At 31.7% G+C, this 26,404-nt stretch overlaps 1 protein-coding gene across 8 annotated transcripts in view; it reads right to left on the reverse strand.

The window, feature by feature from the left end:
* The window catches only part of CACNA2D1 (calcium voltage-gated channel auxiliary subunit alpha2delta 1), a 457,790-nt gene that overhangs the window by 32,732 nt on the left and 398,654 nt on the right, over positions 1–26,404 (reverse strand). For 2 of the 8 annotated variants that reach the window (XM_019746896.2, XM_019746899.2), the window contains 8 exons: positions 22,794–22,850; positions 21,431–21,502; positions 19,134–19,195; positions 13,720–13,796; positions 11,855–11,875; positions 11,123–11,183; positions 3,878–3,975; positions 835–922 (listed from right to left, as the gene is read on the reverse strand). In XM_019746896.2, the coding sequence (XP_019602455.1) occupies positions 835–922; positions 3,878–3,975; positions 11,123–11,183; positions 11,855–11,875; positions 13,720–13,796; positions 19,134–19,195; positions 21,431–21,502; positions 22,794–22,850 (536 nt within the window). Of the gene's footprint in view, positions 1–834; positions 923–3,873; positions 3,976–11,122; positions 11,184–11,854; positions 11,876–13,719; positions 13,797–19,133; positions 19,196–21,430; positions 21,503–22,793; positions 22,866–26,404 lie in introns of those variants that run through there. The other 6 variants (XM_019746894.2, XM_019746898.2, XM_019746897.2 and 3 more) reach the window with 4 other exon arrangements.

Consider the following 26,404-nt stretch of genomic DNA (forward strand, 5'->3'; position numbering starts at 1 on the left):
CAGCTGACTTTTGAAGATGGAATGGGAGTTAAGAAGGATGACAGAAAAAGCGGGAAGACATCACATGTAGCGTGAAGAGTATGTGTGAGGGAAAACTAGTGAAGAGTGATTGTATTTGGTGTAATAAAAGCATAAGGAACAAGGTGAGAAACAATAGGAAATAAAGTTTTGAGTACAAGATTGTTAAGAATGGTCAGCTTATAAATGATCTTGAAATCTGTGCTGGAGTGTGTCACCTTTAGCCTGAAATTACAACTGCATTTTAAAAGTAAGACTGGCAAATATGAGTTGTATGGAGAACAGACTAGGGGCTGTAGGTAGAGGAATGGGAAGCACTAAAGGCAGAAAAATCAGTTGCAGTGATTTCTTGGAAATGGGTAATTAGAACCTATTGTAGGAAGAGGAGAGGAAAACATTAGAAATATTTAGCATTTGGTGATTGATTGGAAATAGGATGGAGAAGATGCTGTAAATAAGAACCATAATCAGATCTCTCAATTTCTTGATTGTGTGTATGATAATGCTATTAGAAAGCCAAATGAACATTCGCTGGAAACCCTATTTCACCACAAATGCTGAAACACACACAAACATGCCTATTAATTTGGTTATTCACAGTGCAGTGTATTTCTTACATGTAAAGTTGAGTAATGGCAGATGTTAGTCCTGACACACACCCACAACTGCAAATATAATCGTCAACAATTGCAAAATGATTTTTTCGAGAAATTGTTATTAAAATAATGAACTTTAAATTTGAGAACTAATTCACAGAAAGATGCTAATCTGAAATGGGGACTATATATACTTTTTATTATTAGAACAAATACTTACATGTTTTTCTGCTTACTCCAATAATTTTGGACAAGTTCATTTGTAAAGCCTGCATCCAGTAAGACTCGATTAATCAAATCCGTGTTACCTAACACAGAAAATGGATAGCCTCAATTACACCCACATATTTTTTAATTAGGATAATGAGACAAATATATTATCTATTTCTTAAAGCAATTTAGAATGAATATTATTTCTATGAATTTAAAAGCATATACTCTTACTTTTCTGCCTGTTTTTTATATTGTTCATCTTGCCTCAGATTTTTCAGGATATGGACAGAATTAGTAGTTGGAACCAAGCCAATTAGAAATGAGGTAAATTATTTTGTAAACTTTATCAAAAAGATATGAAATTAGCAAACCAAGAAACAATGAGGAAACGGAATTCCTCTTTCTTTTTTTTTTTTTTTTTGTAGGTTAGTGTGGTGATTCCAAAACATCATAATTTCATGGACAATTTTATAAATAAATACAAAACTACATAATACATGTCGTTTTTTTGTTTGTTTTGGCCAAGGAACATAATAAGTTATCACAGACCAGCCCTATTCCAATAGTGGCTTTTGAAATCTACTGGTACTGGTGAAAGAGCTTCTCAGCTCAAGTTCAAAGGCAATGGAGAAAATAAATGATGAGAAACAAAGATCAAATTAATACACAATAATTAAAGTTTTTGTTTTCTTATACATTTTTTGCCTTCATCCTTTTCTCTTGGCTCCTCTGCTCTACACCCATGAAGCTCTGCATAACCTGAAAGTACTCTCTCAAACTTCACATTTATGATACAATTTCATTTTATTCAGGTAAGAAATATATAGTCTTATTTATTATCTTATTACTACAAGAGGTGGGAGTAGGATAGGCTGGAAACAGTTGGTTTTAATTAATTTAATTTAATGTATCTTTCACCCAGGATTAAGGGTTAACTTAATCCATATTTGAGATTTAATTTCAATTCATTTTAGGAACCATCTTTTTTATTACATTATTTTAGAAACTGCCATCACTTTAAAAAACAGTCCATTTGTAAAGTGAGTGCTATAATTTAATTGTCTCAAATCCTTTTCGGTAAAACAAACAAACAAAAAAATGAGACCATTATTCTGCTTTGTAATATAAACCAATACTGTAAGTAATTTCATAATTTTGTTCATATTTTCATTATACTGTAAGTTTAAAATGTGTCTTGAAATAGGTCCCTTGCAGCTGATTACATACAATATATAAACAGATTATTAGTATTAATCTTTACCGCTACACACACACACACACACACACACACACAATCTCATTTTCACATTAGTTCAAAAATAAAAGGGAATCTAAGATAGACAACTACTCTGTAATATAGACATTTAGGTAGGTTAATAAATTAACTTAATATTAGGTGAGAATTCTAATTTTGCTGATGGATTAAGTATTTTTATAAAGCAAATTAAATTTGATTGCATCCCTTTGAAAAGAAACAATTTAGATCACAGTTAGATTTCAATCACTGACATTTACTTTTAGAGTTAGTTTTACATATTATTTGGTAATGAAGTAAAACATGATTGAGAAAAGTCTGTAATACATAATCACCAGAAAATATAAATTATTTTACAGCTATTGGTTCCTTTTTAAATTAAAAATCCAATAAAATTTCAACTCTTCACATGGTTATACAATCACATCAAACATTTCCTATTGGATTATAGGGGAGGCAGATAAAAGGTGAAGTGAAATGAAGGAAGAGATTGAAGAACAGACAACAGAATAGATATTAATACTATTATTCTGAAAGTATTTTGTTCAAACATAGTCATACTTTCTTAGGACCTAGAGGCATCCAATTAAAGAAAAAGTCAATAATATTAATATTTCAGTTCTCTCTTGGGAATGCCTATTACTTATTCATAGGAAATAAACAATAATGTGAAGTAACATTAAAAAGGCTCTGGCTCACTCAGATGGAGCTTACAGAGTAGAAAGTTTTGGAATCATGTATATTCATTCAGGCATGATAAATGTAGCCTTCATCTACCCAAAACAGTTTTTTAGAGTAGCTAATTATTATTAGTGGTGCTAATAAGATAAATTTAAACTTGAGAGATGGCATTAAGAATGAATTTTCACTTTTTATAAATGAGGAAGTGCTTTTTTTAACCCTTCTGATAGAAAGGGAAATTATTTTTAAAAAGAAATAATGAGAGAAGAGGAGGAAGAGGAAAAAGGGAGGAAGAGTAGGGAAGAACAAAAATGTCAGTTATATATACTTTTTTCCCCAAGTTATATTCACTAAAGTAATTTTTGCCATAGAGCTGATTTTCCTGGTATTTCCTATTTCCATTGAATTTTTCCTTGATAGTACTTGCAGAGGATATTTTTAGAAAGAAAATGATTAAGATTTTTAAATGCTTTAAGAGTCAAGAATGCATAAATCTTTGTGAAGTTTCTTAGTATGAATGATTTTCAAATTTCTCTGAAAGACAAATGTTTAAAAACTACTAAAATTTATTTAATTCCAAATTGATTTACATCATTAAATGGGAAATTATAGAATCATATTTTTTAATGTACAAAGTTAACTGTGATCAAGATAGAATATCAGAAAGAAAACCCATTAAGTGATATATCTTCATTTATATATTTTTCGTTCTGTTCATATTAAAATTCCTTATATAAAATGGAGGATATATACATATAAATCAATAAAAAAAGTGTTTTGTGCTTGTTTTCCTCTATATAGTAAGAAGAATGCAATGAAAACCCTTCAAAAAATCATTCAAAATTAAGTTTCTTAAATTTGAAAAGAGCAAAGATAAGTACAACCTATTTACATTTAAACACTTGAAAGTATTACTTGATTTTGAAACTTTGATTTTACTTAATGAAATAAAATTTCTTTAATATATAAAGGGCCAAATTGTTACATTTTACTGTAAAAAAATTCATAAAGTATATAAATATATCATAATAACAACAAACTAATCTGAACCAAGAATTGACTACTTTGGATATAACCAGAGTGGTACAATTATTGCAAATTAATGTATACTTACATGATGGATTGTTTGGAGTTTTTCTATCAATAAACTCATTGAAATTTAAAAGAAATTCGGTGTTATTATCTGATATTTTAAGATCATTGCAGTAATCTCTGAAAAAAACATTTTAAGATATTGGGTATTAAAGTCAAAACATTAAAAAATGGACATAGTAATCATAGAAAATGAAAGTGGAAATACTGTTTTTTTGTTTTTACTAGCTATATGACTTTGTAAGCCATTGAACCGCTTGTTACCTCCATTTTCTCATTTCTATGAAACAATGACAATAAGTGGTATTATAGATGATATATATTAAGCACTTGACCCCTGGACTATAGGTGACCATGTTAGCTTTTGTTATTCTTATTATATTATTATCACTATATATTGTAGGTTTGCAGTTTTCATATAGAAATTGAGAAATTTTAAAAAATGTATTTATTTACTAAATATCAAACACCCATTATGTGTTAACGTTTTATAAGAAATTACTGTATTTTCAAAAAAAATAACCTAGTAGAAAAAGTGACATTAATTTAACTATCTGCAAATCTCTTTAATTCCTGACTTAATAAAAGACAAGTGTACCTCTGCATTCAATCAACTGCAATATTTTGTTTTGGCATATGAAAAATATACATTCTCATATAGATATGTAGTTAGAAGTGCAGGATTATTTAATAGTCTTCAGATAACTGTATTTATTCTTTTTTGTATAACATATCAAAAGTTGATTATTTGTAATTTCTTGATAGTTGCTTATAATATGGAATTCGAAACCATGTCAATGAACTTTTGTACCGTACCGTTACTTTAAAATTCAATGTACTGCCTTACACTTTAAATGAGTCTTTTATCTATCTATGACTTTGTAACATCATTAATTGGCTATCTGGAAAATATGAATTATGTAAATCTTCCAAATGATGACACATTTCGTCATACAATATTGAAAATTCACATTTATTACTATCATTACTGATCTCAACAGATAAGTCAACTACTGGCAAGCTGTTATGATCACAGTAATAGATACAACTTTCTCAAAATTCTAATTTTTGTTTATAAATTCAGATTTTGACATTGGCAACAAATACTCAGTTGTTTTCTTCAAAGTAAAAGTTTCATTTGATTTTTGAGAAAATGTTTTCCAAATACCCAAATCATATTTTAAAATAGAATTATTTTTCAACCTATTTCAGCTCTCAAGTCAGTCAGAATAGTATTTTTCTTTAAGACACCTAAGTTACTCAGATATACCATAGAACTTGCATTTTCATCTCACAGAGTATTAAAAAGTTTATTAAAGTTTAAATAAAATGAATAATTTTTACTGCTTTAATCAAGGATATTTTAAGTGCAACTGGCTTTTTCCTCAATGCCAGTGCCTGGCAATCAAGATTAAAATGGCATTTAGTGCCACTGCCTTGATTCCTGTTAAGGTATCAGATCACCATTGTTTTTATATTGTCAGTGCAAATGACAATATGACAAAACAGACAAATGTCATCTGACATTCTTAGGAAAACAGCTTTGACTTTGTGGATTCTCTGAAAGGACCTGTGGAACCCACAGGGTTCTCAGACCCATACCTTAAGAACTGCTGTCCTAAGTGTTTTGGAAATTCAGCATAAATATAAGGGAACATCAATATAAGATTACAATGATAATAACTAGGTTAATACAACCAATAGATTGGCTAATGAAATAGTCAAGATTACAATTATAATAACTAGGTTAATACAACCAATAGATTGGCAAAAATTAAATTAAATAGCAAACATTTTCAGATGTAAGTAAGTCCATTATCTAAATACAAAACCTTAGAAGAGAAAAGAAGAAAAGAATGTTAGAACTTCAAAAACAAAACAAAAAAACCCACTTCTCAGTTCATGGAAAATTTTAGTTTAGAAAAACAAGGTTTAGAAAGTTTATATGATTTATACTCATTTCTTTATTGATGAGCTAAAATTCACTTATTCCCTTAATGCTAGGCTGTTTTGATTAGCCTGGTAGTCAAAAGGCCAGCATATTGAATTATCATCTCAAGAATTAGAAGTCAATGGCAAGGCTCTGGAAGGAATAAATAAAATGTTGCAAATAATAAACAATTTTTAGAATTCCATGTTATTATTTAAAAGGCATTTCTAGAACTATCTTTGCTCATTTAATCATAAAAACAACTTTACCAGTGGTATTTAATATTTCAAAGGTGAGGAAACTGAGATTCAAATATGTAAAAAAGATTTGCCTAAAGGTACCTAAAAAGCAAATGGTTAAGCCCCTGAGGAGAAGCCAAGAATTCACGTCCCTCATTGGTGTGTTTTAACCATACAATGTGTTTTGAACTTACACTCTGGGGACTCTTGCTTCACAGCTCCAAGCCAAAATCAACTTTGACCTCTTCCACCAACAAATGGATTTCAGTGTTGTGAGCAATTAATTTAGAGACTGTCATGTTTTTTTTGTGTTTTTTTTTCCTTGCTGGCTGGGTTGTGCTTCATTTTGAAGTAATCTAAAGATATTATGATCTTAAAGATATTATTGACTAATTCTGATGACAGTAAACATTAAACATGTTTGATAATCTCATTTGTACTAATGGCAAACCTGTGAAAGTGTTGAAAGTACAAGTAAGGAGAGTTGTTGAATTAGGATGGAAACAAAGGTGAAATAATTTAAAAAATGGAAATATTAGAAAACATTGAATGTTTTGTCAGTGGAATGAGTTTTCCAGTAATAAGAATGATCCAAAAGTGTCACAGAAAATCACCCACTATGTGGAGTGCGTGCCTATGCAATAGGCAATAAGAAGCAAGAGACTGATTGGAATATTTGAGAGGCGAATATGTGGTTAGACAGACAACATTGATGTTGGTTGCTTGTTAGCCTCATGATTATTTAGCACAGGGCTGGGAACTTGAGGACTTAATATAATCACCCCTTCTTAGGTTCTTGTCCCAAAGGAACCACCCGCGGTTACCAAAACTGCTAAATTGTGCCCCAAAGATATGTGGGGAGACCTGTCGATATGCTTTCTATGAGGTGCTGTTTCTCCAAAAGAGATTATACAGTGATCGTTATTTAATCTCTTAGGAAAATGACTACTCAGAAAAGTGAAGCAGCAGGGAAACTTCTTTGGGTGACTTTAAAGAAACAAATCAAACTTTAATTTGCTGAAAATACCTTCAGGGTATGACAGCTATCATCTCTTCTGGTCACTTTCTGTTTCTAACCAAATGGCCTTTGTAACTTAAAGGGCTTTGACACTAAAATACTTTTAGTATTAGAAATATGGTGAATTATTTCTTTCTAGAAAATTTAAAATGAGTGTGTTCTCATTCTGTTCAAGAAACTTACACAGATCATACATCACAGATTAGCACTGAACTATAGGTTATCACATATTGTTGTTTCTTTCTCATTCTAACTCATTTTATTTGAAGTGCCTTTCTCATTTCTGATTATCCGAGAAAGATAGAAAAATTCATCCATGTTTTAGATTTTTCATCCCTATGACTGTGTGCCTTTTGAAGGCATCTATATTCTCAATGTTTTCCTTTTGCAATAGTTTTAAAATCGAGGAAAATGCAAAAACTGATTATTAATCAGTATAAAACAGCTTAATGTATTTAGGAGTTGACAAAAATGGTTCTATCTTTACATTATTTTAAAATAACTGCTTTTTAATACCCTTTATTAAATAATAATGCTTCTTTCTCCTCCTCCTCTTACTACAACCATAAACAGTAGCTTTTATTTAGAGCCCATTATCTTACTAAGAACTATGATAAGTATTTTGCATGCATTATGTCATTTAAAATTTACACAAGCTCTGTGAGATAGAGTTGGTATAATATTTTGCAAGCAAAGATACTAAGTGCAGAGAAGTTGAGTAACACAACCATAACAATGAAGATGGGGGAAACAGACTCAGACAGTCTTGCTCTAGTTTCCCACACCATTTCTCATTAATAATACTGACAAAAACATATGACTGCTGTTCTATACCACGCACACTTCTGTGGTATAGAGTATTTATTATAGAGTATTTCTGAGCAATAAATATAGTTATGCATGTAAAGGGCTTAACACATGTTAATTGAGGGGGACACTCATTGGTTTGTTCTATAAGCTACTACACCGCTTCCCTTCTGTGCTCCATCCCTAAACATAGAGTCTTCCAGTCAGCCAGGCATATTGATACTGAATATGGCTTAGGCCACAGAAATGGTCCACCTGCTAAATGAAACAAAGTCCATTGCTTACGAATTGGGAATTGGAATTGAGAGATTTATTTATCCTCTGTGAGTACCTGGACTTTTACCATATTTTCCATCTTGTCTAATGGTGAAGCACAGAAAGCCAATATGCATGGTCTGCTATTTAATAATTGGGTGAGATGAGTGAAGAAGCTGCCTGGAGAAAAACTCATATCTGAGATAGAGGAAGAGTATTATCACTTCACTGTACTTTCAATCTCTTTTAACAGTGTTACTGTCTAAGTAGTGAATATACAAATTTGAGTATGTTAATACTCCTTAATATTCTCCTTTCAACCTAAAACTGGTTAAAGCAGTTTTAAGTTGCTCAAAGTTGCTTGTATCGAAAAAAGTGCTAATAAGACTGCAGGTGTTATTGTTAATGATTTTTAAAATATTCTCCATATATTTATAGCTTCTACAATAGCTACATATTTATTCATCACCTACTGTGTGCCAGGCAATGGGTTTTATGTTGAGTATTGAATGGAAGTCAAACAGACGCAGGCATTGCTCTGTTGGATAAAGTAAATAAAATAAAATGTAGCTGATGCTCTGTTAAGGGGAAACGCAGGATTCTATGTGACAGCCAGCAAGGATGTCTAATCCAGTGAAGATGGGAAAGAAATTCCCAGACCAAGAAGTTTGAAGTTGGGTTTTGGGAAGGGATGGGGTATGTCTGAGTATACTCTAAAATAGAAAATTAGTGAGTAAAAAGAGGCAAAGGGAGACAAAACAGTGCATTTAGGAACTGAGAGAAGTTTAGTGTGGCTGGAGTTTAGAGCAAAGGTTGACTAACTTTTTCTTAAAGGGCTGGATAGTAAATGACTCCAGCTCCGGGGGGCTATAAAGTCTATGCCGCAACTACTCAACTCTGCCTTTATAGTGAAAGACAGTACTTCAACAAATGAGTATGGCTGTCTTCCAATAAAGCTTTATGTAGAAAGCAGGCAGCCAGTCCATAGGCTGTAGTTGGATGGCCCCTGATTTAGAGTGCAGGCGACCACATTGGTAAACTGGGACCTAATGAAAGAGCATTTGAAAGCTATGCTGTAAAGTACAGGTTATCACGAGGACAGTACTGAGCCATTGGTTAATATTTGGTAGATGAGAAACACATTTTAGAAGCTCTCTGATTACAGAAAGAAGATGAGATTGAGAAGTAAGGGGGAAATATTGGAGGTAGGGGGATCAATTAGGAGGCAGCTATAATTGTTTAGGTGAGAGAAAACAGTAGCCTGCTCTAGAAAAAAGGCAGCAGAGTTTGAGAGATATTACTGATACTCAGAAGATAAATTCTATTTGGCAGGAATTAGTGATTGATTACAAGTTAGATATAAAGGAAAGGGAGACAACTCACAGGTTTCAAGACTGGGCATCTGAGAGATGGTATTTTCTTCACTGAGGAGACACAGGAAGAATTCTCCAAAGAGAATAAATGTTTAGGAGATACTGAAACCTATTTAGGAGATACTGAAACCTAACTATTCCTGTTAGGTTTCCATAAATATGAATCTCATATTGAAATATACAGGGTAAACCTAAAGTCTGGAAATAGATATGTTGTTTGATCCTATATTGTAGTGTGATGTCAATAAACCACATAGCATGTCTATTTTGTTTCTAGATGATATGGCCAACTGGTAGGTTTGGACGGCATCGCCTCAAACGACAGACATGGACTACATGGGGGGTATGTCTGTAGACACAGAATAAGAAGAGAAGGGAGCCTAACTAGCACCCTCCTGCAAGATCTACAGGAGAAAAGAAACTTTTGAAAGAGATTGTGAATATGCAGCAGGGAAGAAGAAAATCAGAATAGTGTGTCATCAAGCAAGGGGAGGCAAGAGTGTCAAAGGGGGCTGCGACCAGGAGTATCAAACACTGAAGAAAATTCAAGCAGGAGAAGCTGCTTGAGGGCAGAGTCACCCATGAAGCCAAGCATATGCTCTGTTAACAAAGATTTCTCAAAAGGTAATATATAGTCCCTATTTTCAAGAAGAAAATAAAAAATTCAGATATCCTTATGAAGGAATAAAAGAGTAACGCAGATCAATTTTTATGAGCCTTCTTTGGGTTGTAAAAGTAATTTCTTTAAGAAGTTTAGAATGAGATATTAATTATACAAGCTTCAGAATTTATTTTCTTCAATAATTCAGCCTAGATTAGTAGGAATTATTAATTTGAATAATATATGTGTCTGCTAGAGAGGGAGTTAAAAATTAGGGAAATAAAAATAAAGAACATTCTTAGATTATTGAATAGAGTTTCTAATAATTACACGAAAATAGAAGTAGGGATAAAGATGTGCATTAGGAACAGAGAAGGGGAATTACATGAGAGAAAAAAATAAAATCGGGCAGGAAGTAAAAATGTCAATCTTAAAGTATACGTGAGAAAAATGTTACTATATTAAAATATGTTTTCCCTGAAAGTTGTGTTAGAGTATTAAAAAGAATCAATTATGAGATTAAGACATACTGTGAGTTGTCATATACATTTTTATGTGTATGTATACACATATATACCTGTACCTATCTATGCATATCTACCAGTGAGTATATGTGTGTCTGTATATATATATATATATATATATATATATATATATATATATATATATCTGTGTGTGTGTGTATAATATACATAAAAACATACATATATAGAGTATGTTTGTATATGTACACATATCACTAATGCAAATATACAATTCTTCATTGTTGTTGAATGCACGGCTAGTTCCAACAGAAGAAAAGTCTAGATCTGTGTTATCCACTATTGTATCCCCATATCAGTACATAGCTTAGCACATAGTAGCTGCTCAGTAAGTATTTGAATGAGTAAATGAATCAAAGAACAGGATTCTCTTTCAGTTTTATAGTTATTGTTCCATTTGGTTCCATTAATTTTGCATGGAATTAACCAAGAAAAGTCCTGACCCCAATTCAGAACTGTTATCATCCATACAAGCTATTTAAAAAAAAAAAATACAACCAACCGTGGTGCTAAGAATGTATAGCCAGATTCTTCAAAATTATCCGGCTTCAGTGTCTCTGAATCTGCAAAGATAATGTTATAGAGTTAGATAAGCAATCCAGAATATACGACTATAAGAAGGCATTAGAAAGATAACCTAATAAAAAAAAATAAAAATAGACTACTTACATCCTAAATTGAAACCCATCAATGAATATAAATTTACTCCATACTTCCAAAAATAAAATCAATTTTAATTTCATAATATGCGTTACAACGATTATATCAGAAAAAATGCTATATTTATATTTTTACCATTTACTAAGCCAAGGCCAAGGTACCATAGCCAAGGTATCCTTTAAAAAGTGATTTATATCAATATTATGTTGAAGGTATTTTATTTAAAATGTCAACATAAAAAATTACCAATATTATGGTTAAGAAAACAATTTCAATAAACCATTAACACCTTCAGAGAACTGATAACATTCTTCACATTAGTATGAATTAGTAACTGGAACGATAAAAACACACAAGTATTTAACTCTAAGAATAAACTTGAATGTGAAACAGGTTGCATATGAAAACACAAGCATAATCTTTCCCCCTTTTTGGCTGCTAAGGTTTGAGTGATCATGGAGGAAAATCTAGCACATGTGAAGCACAAAGGATAATATCCAATAGGAATGGAAAGATCAGTGGAAATGTCAAGTGTACTACACAGAAAAAAATTGAGCAACAAGAAAATACTTGCCCTTCATTTTGCCCTTTTTTGCTGTGAAAATCCATCAGAAAGAGAAAGCAGGGAAACAAAACAAAAAAAGAGGGTAAAGCAAAGGGGGTCACAAACAATATTTTATTCAATGACTTTCTTGAATAAAAATATTGTGCATAGATCAAAGGTTTATTTATGTACAGCTGTAGTCTGAAAAGAAAGACACATATTTTTGAAGACTGGAAAGTATGTTCCATCAATTACTACTAGAGCACCCTCTCTGTACTGTGGTTATTTCAAGGGTCTATTTTGCAAAATGATTAATGCAGGTGCAATATCAATGATATGAGCCTATAAACAGAAGCATTTACCAATCATCAAAAACCCACTAGTCACCATCCTCATTTGTCAAGTGAAGAACTAGCTCATGCAAAGTTGCTGATTGCTAAAAGACCATCATATCTATCAAGTGAAAATGATATAAATGTATAAATTACCACAATGTACTATGAGAACAAGGACTTCGGAGAGCAAAAAAGAACCGACAGAGAAATGAAAGAATCTAGTTTACTTAAAGTCAGATATAAAATGTACCATATTTTGCCGTGTATAATGCTTACTGTTTAGCCCAAATTCATGAGGGAAAAATAAGGATGTGCATTATACATGGGTAGTGCTAATTCCCCTATCTGTATAAATGTTTTTAATGCTTTTATTTATGCTTATAAGTTAAAAGTGTAACTCTAGAAATCAATAACAATATCCATATGCAAAATAATCCCCTGGAATACAATAACCAGTTTTGTTGCATTTACGATGAACTTGCAATAAGGAAGAGCTTTGGCCTTCAATGATGCATAAATACCGTAAATTTGTTACTGGTACATAAAATCTCCTGTAGCTTGTGTTTTGTAATTATATTTGTTAACATAAAATTTTTTATACCATAACATGTTAAAAAATAAACCTTGAAATTCCTTTATAATACAAAAAACAAGTACCTAAATGATAACAATTAAAAATTTGAATTGAAGAATTACAACAAAATATTTTTTTCCCTGAAAATTTGGGCCAAAAATGTGGGCGCGCATTATACATGGGAGCACATTATATATGGCAAAATATGGTATATAAAAATATTATATATGTATGTATATATATTTTACTGCATTGTATCAGAAAAAATTTAGGTTGCTAATAATAATTGAGTGATGTGCAAAGGATATGATGGTCATTTTACTTTATTAAATCTAGTTACCCAAAACAAAATAAAGATTAATAATGACCTGAAATATGCACTAGTGTTAATAATTACTCCACATTCCAAATGATGCTTAAAGAAAAAAAAACTAATTCACTGGAGTTACTGAAGACGTTAATTTAGATTATGAGAAGAAAGTTAATCACCAAACCAAAGCCAAAGACCAGTGCGATTTAATGTATTCAAACAAAGTAGAAGATGTGAAGCACAATATTATTCTTGCCAAAAGCAACAACAACACCAAAAAAAAAAAAAAAAATAGAAGAAGAAAAGAAAGAAAAGATAAAGCTTTACTAGCACAGTGCCATGAGTAGAGACCACGTGAGACATGTTGCGCCAGCTAGCAGACCCTTAAACCAACAGAAACAGAGGACACAGCACTGCAATGATTCTATCAGCACAAAGCAAGGCAGGAAGGGTGGTGGGAACTGCCAGTGAGACTGGAGTACCTGCTCATATTCTATCCATGTAGAATATTTCTTGTTCCTTGCATGTTTGGAATGGGTTAGAATCATTGCTGTAGATTTGGTAATAACACCTACTAAACTGTATAAGCCTTGGGTATTCCAAAATATAGAAGTCTTTAAACATCTGATATTCAAGGATAACAAATAGACCCTAAAGTTGCTTTCACAGTACTTACATCTGGCCTGAGTTATTGTCTCTTCTATTTTGGCTTTTATATAGTAAAAACTGTAGGTTGGTAATACCAAGGCCAAACTGCAATAGAAACAAGAGAAGCATAAACACAAACAAACAAAAATGAAACATAACTTAAAACAAAAAAGACACATCAAGTTCATGAAAAAATCCAAAGATCTTCCTCATGGAAAAGACATATTATTTTGACAGTAAAATGCATTCAGCTAATAGAGTACTTAATTCAGTCTTGCCATCCTAAGTCATCCAGTTCTCTACATTGTAGGATATCAGAAGAGACATATGTAAAATAAGCTTCGAACTGTGCCCATAAATTAGCTGAGAAAGAAACATCGTGAGTGCTATTTTCCAGAAAAGTGTATTAAAACACTTTGGGTGTTGAAAAATAATAATATTAGGTTGGCACAAAAGTAATTGAGGTTTAAAAGGTTAAAAAAAAAATTGCAAAAACTGCAATTATTTTAGCACCAACCTAATACTAGGGTATGTTTAAACAAACTAAATAAACTTAATTATATGTAATGTTAAAGTGCTTCGTAGCAAATGTACACTATTAAAAATACCAAATGTAAGAAGTATTATTTCTATTACAAAACGTATACAATCATCTGAAATATGTTATTGTGAAGGGTTAAATATTATTTTAAAACTTGTCTTTAGACAAGTCCACACTGTCCATTAATGGGAAAATTCAAATTTTTTTATAGCTCTAAGAAAATTTTCCTGCTCATCCTATTGGTTCTTACCCAATAGGCATGGCATTTTATTTCAAGTTCATTTACTGTGGATATTCCATATCATTTGGTAAATTGCTACTAAATAGGACTTATGTCTTGAGCTCACTACTTTACAAGAGTCATGGGGCTACTCTAGACTTACGGTAAGATGTACACACTGGAGAGAAGGTCCAGTGCAAATCTCAAGCCAAGTTCAGAACATTTGACACAGGACTATTATCAAACAGGCTTGTCCTAATGACTGAACAAGGCTTGTCTTAATGACTGAACAAGGTTTGTCTTAATGACTGAACAAAAATGAAAAACCGACAGGCAGGTTAACCTTACTGTTTGGAAGTTGCCAATTAATAAAACACATAATGCATTGGAACTGTTAAAAGATGTCAGAATACTTGAATATCATGCAGTTTCTAATAATACAACTGCATATGTATACTTCTTTTACTCTCACAATGGCTAATGTACACGTGTAGGATATAACTAAGTATTCCATATCCACATTTACTGTTGCAGATAACCTTTGCAATGTTTGAGTGTGAACGTAGAAGGAAACTTATGAACTAATAGGTGCAAAAAATGAGGGTATCTCAAAGATTCCCAGTACAACTATTTTCAATTTGACCAACTGAGTCATTCAGCATTCACTTTTAATATTTAATCTAACATTTTGCAATGTATAGGAAAAGGTGTGCATATCTAGGCTTCTAGTTTTTCTAGGCATTTGCAGGAGTTCTACTTTTAAATAACTCAAGCCTTATGTTTCATAGGCTTTTGGAATGGATGTAACCCAGACTGTAATCTCATTATACATTTTTTTATGGACAATACAACACAGGACAAAAATATATAATTTCAGGTTTTCCTATGAATATATACTAAAAATTCATTCTACAAAGAAGAAAAAGCAAAGGTTTATTTGCTACAATTTAATTATGCAGTCAAGATAGCAAAAATGAGTGGATGCTTATTACCGCCAGTTCCCCAAAAATCTTTCTCCTACACTAAGTAATTCATAGACTTTCCTTATGGATAAAGGTCAGAGAAATAAAATGTTATGTAGATTTAATAAAAATCTCTACATTCATTTTATAGGTAACTTCCTTTCAGTGGAGGCAGAGATTAAAATAAAAATAAGCAGTGCAATTAGTCTGAAAGCAAGATGACCTTTCATGATTCACTTGCCATTTATAAAATGTAGAGCAGAATTACTGAGCATTTGAAGTTAGTCTTCTAGAAATTCCTCTCAAGGGAAATTAGGACATTTTTACTACACCATCAGCATTTATTGCTAAGAGAAACTTCTAATTAAAACTGATAACATTATATCATGTGGCTGCTACAGTGTCACTCTGTAAGCTTGGGTTACATCTCATGTACCATAAAAAAATAGTGTGGAAACTCATGAGGAGCACAATAGAAGTTTTAAAGTTGACATACCTAATATACATCTTATTGGCTCCTGCTTGTCTCAGGTTGTTATGAATCGCTACACTTTATTCTATAGAAAATATAGTTACACTTGATTTGATTATTTCCATCTCAGGGCAACAGTTATTTCTTCAACCTACAGCAGCCATACTTCACTAACGTTCTGAGTCAATGACGCTGTCCTAGGTAGTGTTTGTTGTCTTTCTCCATATAAACCTGATAGACCACGGCTGCTTTATTTTCTCCTAGGGATTAAAGTCAAATAAAGCCAGTGGCACCAGATGGATGCTGGAACCCATGCTCTATTTTTGTGACTCACATAAACACTGTTAACTAGGTAAATGGAATATATCACGCTTTTCAACTTGATCGTTTATCACAATAAAACTAAACTCTTCATTAAAAATGAGAGAATTCTATTAATATAATTCATTACTATATTTCAAAATGTGGTGCCTACATTATATCAAGGCTTAAGGAGATAGATATCATTAAGTGAAATTTGGTACCTTATTCATTAATCAAAACATGCCATGTTTTTTTCAATTTAGATGTAATATTTTGTTTTTAAATTGTTATTTGTGAATTTATTTATACAGAGATTCGGGAAGTACCTATAATGGAAAGAGATTTAATATGGTTCAGAGTTGTAGATTTTGGAAGGGAATGTCAGAGGAAAACACACAGAAGTGGGGAATAGGGGCCTGTTCAGAGAACAGTGATTTGTATCAGGGAAAGGCAGTGGGAGAAATGACAGGGTAGAGGGTGGGGCTAGCAATGTGTGATGTGAATATCAGACTTGGAAGTCCAAATTTAACTTGGATGAAAATGAGAAGACACCAAAGTTTTGTGAACAAGGAGTAACGTCCAGAGCTGGAGAAAAGAACATCAATCTGGCCACACCGTGTATTATGACTGGGTGTGTGAAGGAAACGGGTAGACACAGGGAACATGAGCCCTTTACAAACACATTTAAGTATACCCCCAAAGTGTTATTATGACTGCAGTAGGACCGACCAGCATTGCTGACTCATTATCGGGGTCAAAAGGAAACAGTTTTCTAACTTAGAATTTGTCCATCTGAGCAACAAAGGCAGAGAGCACATTCCCACACACTGCGTCCAAAACTTTATCATGAATTCATTTAAAGAGACAGGGTTCCCAGATTTCCTCTCTCCCATCACACCTTTTGACAAGTTTATCCAAAATAGGAAAACTGGGAATAATCAAGGAAGAGGAAAAAAAAAAAAGACTAAGTATGCACATAAAGATGATACATTTGTAAGTACATGCCTAATAGAAATGAGAGATAGAAATCAGTTAGACAGATAGAAGTAGAATAATTAAAACAGTCATTCCGGTATTTCTCAATAGGTTCAAAAGAATGTCAAAACTGAAAAAGTGGAGAAGGACTGGCATTAGTGTATCATGACATTAATATCTATATTCCCCTCTTCTGTATCTATTCTGTATGCCATCCTAGGAACAAAAGCCAAGTTTCCTTCGATAACCTTGTTATAGCTCTATGAAAATCCCCAGCACTCTGGGCTCCCCTGAAAGGTTGTGTGTATGTTGTGGGCAGTATGTTGGGAATAATTTAAATTTAACCAGGACTGGGATTTGACAAAACTGCCATTTGCCAAACCTAAATGGGGTGAAGGGAGCTGACAGTGTGTGTAAAAGAGTGAGCATAACAAAACCCAAGGAATTTATGCTGAATAAAGAGGTGAGGGTGGGGTGGGGTGGAGAAGACATGTAGAAAGCAAGGGTAGTGAAAGGTAGAAAGGATTGATGGGTTTCAGGTCCCAACTGAGACAAAAGATTGTTACAGTCGGGCTGTTGGAAGGAGGGGGTAGAAAGATAAAATGCAGTCATCTGGGAGTTGGACAAAGAAAACAAAATTAAAATTATGAAGGAGTTGCAATCTTAATAATGTAATTTGCAAAACATCACCTTGGACTAGGTCCCTAAAGTAGGGGGATGGCAAGATCATTAGAGGAGAGGAGATTAAAAACAAAAGAGAAGTCCAGGTATTAGAAAAATCATCTATGTCAATGCTATGTAAAGTGTGGTCATGGACTTGGCCCATTTGCAAACTATTACCCACTCGAGACCAGTTAAGTACAGAAATTGAGTAAGCATTTAGAAAATTTTACAGCAATTTGACAGAATAATTTTATGTCTGTGGAATCTATTAATAAAAGTTTCTAGCCTGAGTTTTTTGCTTTTAAAGTTTATTTTAGTAAATAATTTTTGTTTTATTAGGTTGGTGCAAAAGTAATTGCTGTTTAAAAGGTTAAAAATAATTGCAAAAAACGCAATTACTTTTGCACCAGCCTAATAGTTCCCATAAGTATGGTTATATCATAATTTGAGAAACACTGATCTATATGAATGTAGGAGAAAGTGACAGTGAGCCAGGAACTGAAATCTTATATGAACAAGAGGGAGATGACTTAAAAGAAAGGAATGGTGGGTGGTATGGTCTAGCGACATGAGATTCAAAGATGGGGGTTTTAGGGAGGAGGGATTAAGAATGAGGAACAAGAAGGACATACTCATATCAGCCTCGGTATTATGAGGTTGTGGGAGGCAGGATCACAGGGAAAGCTATGACCTCAGAGAAGAGTTAGAGCAAAGAAAGTAAAGTAAATGTTCAGCAAGTGTTGAGGAATGGAGAATTTCCAAGAAATTATTGAGTGTTGCTCTGTCCAGTTATCGAAGGCCTGGTCAATTGGAGGGACTGGGATATTGCAGAATTGCTACTTATGGGTATAAATTATATCAACTGAGCATTTTATATCAGATTATACTATGATATAATAAATTTTATTTTAAAATTAATTTACAATCTAGAATGTAAGTAATGTAAAGTAGTTTAAATTAGGAGGTCAGTGGAGGTGATGACTACAAATTCAGGGCATTTTGTCAACATTTATTGCTACTGACATAAATATACAAAATATCAAATGTATTTGTATCACTTATGTTTCATTTCTAAATTTTATATGACTAGCTTTTCTCCATCTTTTCCATTTTGAAAACAAGAGTTTATGATTTTAAACATTTTAATGTTGGAAAGGGTAACGTCTCTATTTTAATTGCATTGAAAATAGCTTATGACAATGCAAAGACTTAATATTCAGCCATTGGAAAAATGGCTACTAAAAATAAGTGAGAGACACGGAAGTGACTACTTTTATACAATATACATATAAATAGAGTCAATTACCTGTAATCTGTACCATTGACAGGCGTCCATGTATATGTCCTGTTTCCTTTGTCAATGTATCTCTAGAAAAGAAAAAGTCTGACATGGTTATTACTGCCTTTAATTCTAAGTAAATTCACATAAGAACAAAACATTAGGATCTCTGTGGTCATTCAGCATCTTTCATCCCAAATGTCTGATCTATTCCATTCCTCACGTGTTTATTCTGTTATGGTTCTATGTATGTGTGAAGCAAAATTTTAGGACAAAAACAAATACCCACATGATAAATTTCAAAGACTTAAAAGTATAAAATCTTAGTAATTTATGCCACATTGTTAAACTGAAAACTGTGAAAACAGTATTTCCTGAAAAAGAAACTTTAGTAATGAAATAGGACTATGAAATGTACGATAAGGCTCAGATATTTCCATACTAGAGTATGTTTAAGAGAAATTGGTAATATCAGGAAATTAATGCAGTGTCTAGATCCAAATGTATGATTAGCATGTTACTGTTATTATGAAGTTATTATTAAGTTTTATCTATCATAAGAGATTAATTACTCAGTATCATTGAAGGTTAGAAAAACAACTAAATCTACCAGGAGAAGGAAGTACAGAGCTAAATAATTTCATGGATACAGAACTTTTCATATGCAGCTGCTAAACAATGGGAAAGAAATTATCATTCTTTCTTCCATTAGATATAGTGATGATACATTTATATATTTGAATTTTTTATTTCCAGCTTCATTATCCTGATGAGAATAGTAACATTCACTAAAGTATTATTTGCTGTTAGGCAATATAGTAAGCACTTTGTTCATCTAATCAACCCCTTGGACTAGATATTATTATATTGCACAACTTGGACTTTAATTGGCAGGATAACGGAAAATGTATGAGCCAAGTTCATTTTATAGCAAGTACACAATGTTGCCTCTATACATCAGAACCCTCTACAGCTATTTACCCCTATGGCTTTATTTAAACATGAGTGGAGAATGGGAGAAGGGAGGACAGGAAGTACTCAGGTGGTTTCTGGATTAGTAAAATTCTTGAAAGAAATAATGTTTACATATTTGTTATACTTCATTAAAACAAACAAACAAAAACAAGCCTGGCAGACTAGTGTTGTTCAGCAAGTTATAAAAACTATCAAAAATAGTATCAGATCAGGGAAACATACAAGTAATATTTTTTTCAATATTAGTAATAAGAAAATCATATAGGTAGATATTGATCCAAAAATGTTTTAAGTAAATGGAAGGAAGAAAATATCAAAGTGATTTAACAGAAACAAAATTGATTTGCAAATTGAGAAAGGAACGTGCAAGTCAGAGCTCTGGTTGGTAAAACGACATGGAGAAAGTGGCAGAACAGCTGAATGGTGTACATCTTTCTTCTAAGGAGTGAGCGGTAGATAGCACAGCTAAAGTCTAAGGAAACAGAACTGAAGATTCAACAGACACGGAAATTAATATATACCTCCCTTTGTGTTCTCGTAATAGGGACTCTCAATGATATTAAAATGAGGAAAACCAGATGCTAATGAAGGATCATATTAAGATCTTAGCTCCATTTTAGAAAAAAGTTCTGCTGAGGAATTCTGGAGAAATGTTACATTTAAAAAGGATGATACAAAAGCTAAAATTAATTTTTCAGGCTCAAATCCTTCTGGGTTCCATGTAGTTTTTCAACTACTCAAAGAGATGAACGTATATTTACTCATATTTGATTAATAATGGATAGACACACCCCTTATGTACAAAGAGTTCTTCCATGTCAATGGAATAACAATAAGCAATATGAGCCTATTATGATATACTTGTACTGGTGCTTTATGGGGATAGTTGTATTATCCCTTGATTTAATTTCAGATTTAAATGCAGGGTAATTATAATATAAAGCACATAAATAATAAAAGATAAATCAAGTTAGAAATAATTAAACAAATTAAAAAACCCCAAGTAATTAATATATGGGGCATTAATGATAAGAACATCTGCATTAAATTGTGCTCTAGTCCTTATAATAAAAAAATGGAGGCACAAAATATAATTCCCAAGAACATACTGTTAATGTTATAAGAATACATCAAGAAATCGAAAGCAATGTTGTTTTATAAAAAAAATAAAGAATTAAAAATGTTATTGCAAATATTCCTCTAGGAAAAGAGTGCCTAACATTTCTTTATTTACTAAAGACATTCTTATAGTAAATATTGCTTTAAGAGAAAACAAACACAAACTACCTGTATCAATTATTATTAACATACATATTTTTATTTAAGAATAAGCCTGACTTAATTCTTACCTCATCTTGAGATTTAACCAGAGTTCTGAATGTTTTTTCCCCATCTTCTCCATCTATCATTTTATTTCGAATCTAAGAGAAAATGAAACAATTACTTTATTGTAGGTACTTAATTGACCTACCAAAGTATGATTATTAAAGTGTTATACCTTATTTTAGGATATAATGAATAAAACAGTAGGTTAGTTTTATTAGTAGTTGCAGTTGTTCTCTGGGAATAAGTTTTAAAAGTTACTGCATTATAATCATTTTAGATTATTTTAAAATAATAAAAAAAAATCCTTAATATTTTCAACCAGTCATTAATTTTTGTAATGTAAAAGAGTGGTTAATTACTTTATTAGCTTGAGTGAGGGGAAATGGAGACTTAAAAGAGAATAAATAACATTACAGTCACTCAGTGGCATGAGAGCCCAAAGACCAAGCTCTTCACCGTTACATGATCCTCCTCTATCATGTCAAAACACTTTACAACAAATATTCTTTAATCATCTAAAACTTGCCTTCGTCTAGGGTAATTATGATAAATAATTAAATTGTATTGTTCCATGACGGAATAAATGTGTAAAATGTGTAAAGCAAGTACAAATTAAGACAAGTTATAAAAGAAATTGGTGGCCTTTGCATAGAAAGAGGAGTTGATCCATAGGAAAGATTTTAAAAATATCTCTGCTCTGGAGTACAAGAGCCTGATTCTGCAATTTACTAAACTGGGTAATGGAGATAAGCTACCTAATCCTTTGTACCTCAAATATATAATCAGTACAACAGATATAATAATAATAATAATAATACTTCAAAGACTCTTGAGAATCCATACTGACACATACAATGTACTTAATAAATATTATTATTATTATTATTATTATTGATGATCCTTATTCTTATGGAAGGCCCTCTCAGAGGAAATGACATGCAATTTTGATTTTGAAATAAAATAGAAATTTTCTGAGTAAAGAGTATTAAGACAAGCATGGTGGTTTCTCTCTGTACGTTGCTCACTGTGTGGTCGAATGGTTAGATTCCCTTCAACTTTTCTTTCAATTCTATAGCAACTTCTTCCATGTGTGTTTTTTTAATTGAAATTTACAAGTTACATTTGTACTGAAATACTTAAAATATTTCTACTTGTTGAATGAGAAAGAAAATAACTAAGATCACACCCAACTTAAAATTTTTATTCCTTTTCATAGGATCTTTTGGATGAGTAAGCCTAGGACCTAGACATTTTCAAAGACAAAAAACATTCATCTTTGTGTATATAGTACCTGAGAGAGAACCTAACACAAAGAAGCCACACAACAGAAACTGGTGGAACAGGTGAATTCCAGCATCTGACCTGAGGCCTCCTGATTATACTTACCTCCACTTTAATATCATTCTCTAATTCTGCATCAAGGAAATCCAAAGTTACTGGCTCCTGAGATTTAGGGTTCTACACAGAAAATAATAATTAGGCATATATGATACTGTAAAACAATGCTATATGTAAAATAATTCAATGGATGTTTAGATATAAAATTAATCCTGTAAAAGTTACTTACCTAAGGTATATTAAATAGCTGACATAATAATTGCATAAAGGTATATATGTATATATACATATATATACACACACACACATATGTGTATATATGTGTATATACACACACATACCTTTATTAGTAAATAGGCCAGGAATTTGAGCTTTAAGTGCAGCAGACATATTTTAATTAATCACCACCAACTCAAGACAGTCTCATTTTGAGTGCTGTATTAGATACTACATTGAGAATAACTAGTTCTGGGGGAAAATGACATTTGAAGGTCCACCCACAACCTTTTTCTTTAATTAGGATGGAAAGGAGCAAATTATAGCCAGGTGAATAACACCTTTAGCAATAAAATAAAGACAATATATATAAATAATATAAATTATTATTTTTATTCTATAATGAAATAAGAAATTACATGAGGAAAAATATTTTAGAAACTATGTTTGAATTTGCTAAGCAAAAGAAACTTCTAAATATATTCTTACTTAAAATGTATAAAGGTGCAAGTTTGCTTCATATATTTGAATCTAAGAAATTTTACATTATTATTTCAATAACTCAATTAAGTAAATTTTATACGATAAAATTTGTGGTCAAGTCATAAGGATTTTAACAAAGATTAGCTATTATAATTTAAGTCTAACTAGAATAATAACCCCTGGTTTCACAAAATACTATATCCTTCTTTAACATCTTCCATTGCTTCTTCTTGCTGGTGTCCAACAATAAAATTCTCAATAGAACAAGGCAAAGAATATATCAAATGAAACTGCTAGCCTGGCATATTTATCTCATATAACATTTAACAAATTTGTCAACTATAAAATGAAGACTTACTGAACTATTTGTAAAACGAAAATATACTGTTTCTCTTATAATACTTGCTAAATAATATACCATGCCATGGAATTTCAAAGTTCACTAGAACAATGAAATTGTAAGAGTTGTCTATTGTTTTACAACTGCAAAATTTAAGAAACTGGATATTTAATGTTTACTAAAATAAACACCACTAAACTAGGATAATTAATTAGATAGAAGTATTAAATACAAATTATGTAGTATTAGTGCAAGGCCAGTGGGATTTTAATAATTTCAGCCTTATTGGCTCTTCCAAAATCTATTCAGATCATTACCATTTTACACTGTTTTAGGAGCACTGACTACCCAAGACAATAACAATAATTAAAATACATTGAAATTAACCATATTTTATTTATCTCAAATGATGAATGACATAGTACATATGGCATGTTTTGATTTTATAATTATGACAAAATGCCTTCCTTCAAAAAGTAACTCCACTTAAATAATGAAAATTTATGATTCCCATGGGTTTTGAGAATGAGGATTTTTAAAGGCAAATTTACAAAAATAATCTTAACTGTGGCACTTATATTGAAATAATATTCACTGCTTATGAACTCAATACCTAGAATCAGAAGGTTCTAGAATATTGAAAATAAGTATTAGATTGTTCAATAAGAAAAATACTGACCAACATTTGGACAGCATCTTATTACCTCAGAAGCAAATATTCATTTAAAATGTAGCACATTTCATAAGGAAAAAAAAACAACATAGAAAATAATTCTAATCCTTTTTTAAAAAAACAAAACCAAGAAAGTCTCTAACAAAAAGATGCTCTAAAGTTGACAATATTATTCATTATTGTTTATTTAAAGTCCCATGAAACAAACACCATCATACCAGCATTAAAATTTTAACAAACTCATTGCAAAACAAAATCAAAATAATCAAAACATAAATAATATTATCTTACATGCAATGGATAATGCATAGCATGACCAGACCCAAACAGCATGCATGGAGGAGGCATTATCAGGAAGAATTGGCAATATGAAGATCATGTCCCAATCCAACATATAAAGACACAGAGAAGAAAATGAAATCATAAAAGAAAAATGTCAATGCATAAATTGTATCTCTTAAATGGCAATCTGGCTGACCATTTTTTAAAAGACCCATCATAGGCACAGTGATTAAAAAATTCAAAAGCAGAATCTTCTAATAAGAAAGCATCAAGAGAGGCTTGAAAACTGAAATTCATTTTCTCCACTCCCAATACTTTTGTTTGATATTTTAAATATCTAACATTTTGCATTTGTAAAATTTGAATACCAACTGACATAATGACCACATCATTTGTGGAACTAAAATAAAAGACAGTGTTGTTAACAAATTTTAAATTGAAATAATTAGTAGTTAAGTATTATTTAAAATACTACATACGTAGTTCAAAAAATATTCCCAAAATTCAGAAGTCTTGTGTGGTTGCTAGTTTGCCATTTGGGGTTTCCTTAAAGGAAAACAAAAATAAAACAAACCACTTTTAAGGTTGTTTATTTTTAAATTATATCATAATATTCACATGCAATATTTGAAAGTACTGCAAAAATAATTTCCTAAAATGTACATGACTGCTAAGAAAGAAACATGCAAGATGAGTAATACAAAACAATTTATTGTATCAAGAAAAGACATAAGTATAATTTTAACCTCTATAGGAACCATAAAAGATATAAAGACTGATGCAACAACATGAAATTCAAACTGTCATGGAATTCTAGAGCTAGAAGGGAACTGACGCTTGCACTAATCCAGTGGCTCTACACTTTAGAACAACCTGGGAAGCTTTAAAAACAAATCAGAAGCCTTGATTCCCATCTCTGGCTAAATTAAATCAGGATTTGCCTGGAATTGATATATATATATATATATGTATATATATATATCAATTTAATTTCCTACACGAATACACTGTGTGGGGTAGAAAACAATTATTAGTTAAATCCTCCTGCTTTTCAGATGAAAAAAACTGAAGTACTATGGGGTTTAGAAAATTTAGAGAATTATTCAAGGATACAGTGTTGGGTATAAGTAGAATGAAACTAAAACTCAGTTCTATAATTCATAGCTTCATCTCTTCTTAATATCATATTACCTCTTCATTACAGATGCTCCTCTGCTTAGGATGGGGTTACATACCAATAAACCCATCATAAGTTGAAAATATGGTAAGTCAAAATGCATTTAATACACCTAACCTACCGAACATCATACCTTAGCCGAGCCTATCTTAAATGTTCTCAGAACACTTCGCCTACAGTCGGGGAAAATCATCTAACACACTGGATACACTGTAGAGTCTTGGTTTTTTTCCCTCAGGATTGCATGGCTGACTGGTAGCTGCAGCTCACTGCTGCCGGCATCACCAGAAAGTATCCTAATACATATTGCTAGTCCAGAGAAAGATCAAAATTTAAAGTATAGTTTCTACTAAATGCATATTGCTTTAATGCCTTTGTAAAGTTGAAAAAACCTTAACTTGAACCATCATAAATCAAGGACTGTCTGTATTATGTCCGCAATATTTTTTTTTAAAGAAATAATAGGCTTACATATAAAACTTTAAGTT

The sequence above is a fragment of the Rhinolophus sinicus genome, linkage group LG09, assembly GCF_036562045.2.
Source record: "Rhinolophus sinicus isolate RSC01 linkage group LG09, ASM3656204v1, whole genome shotgun sequence".
Classification (NCBI taxonomy): domain Eukaryota; kingdom Metazoa; phylum Chordata; class Mammalia; order Chiroptera; family Rhinolophidae; genus Rhinolophus; species Rhinolophus sinicus.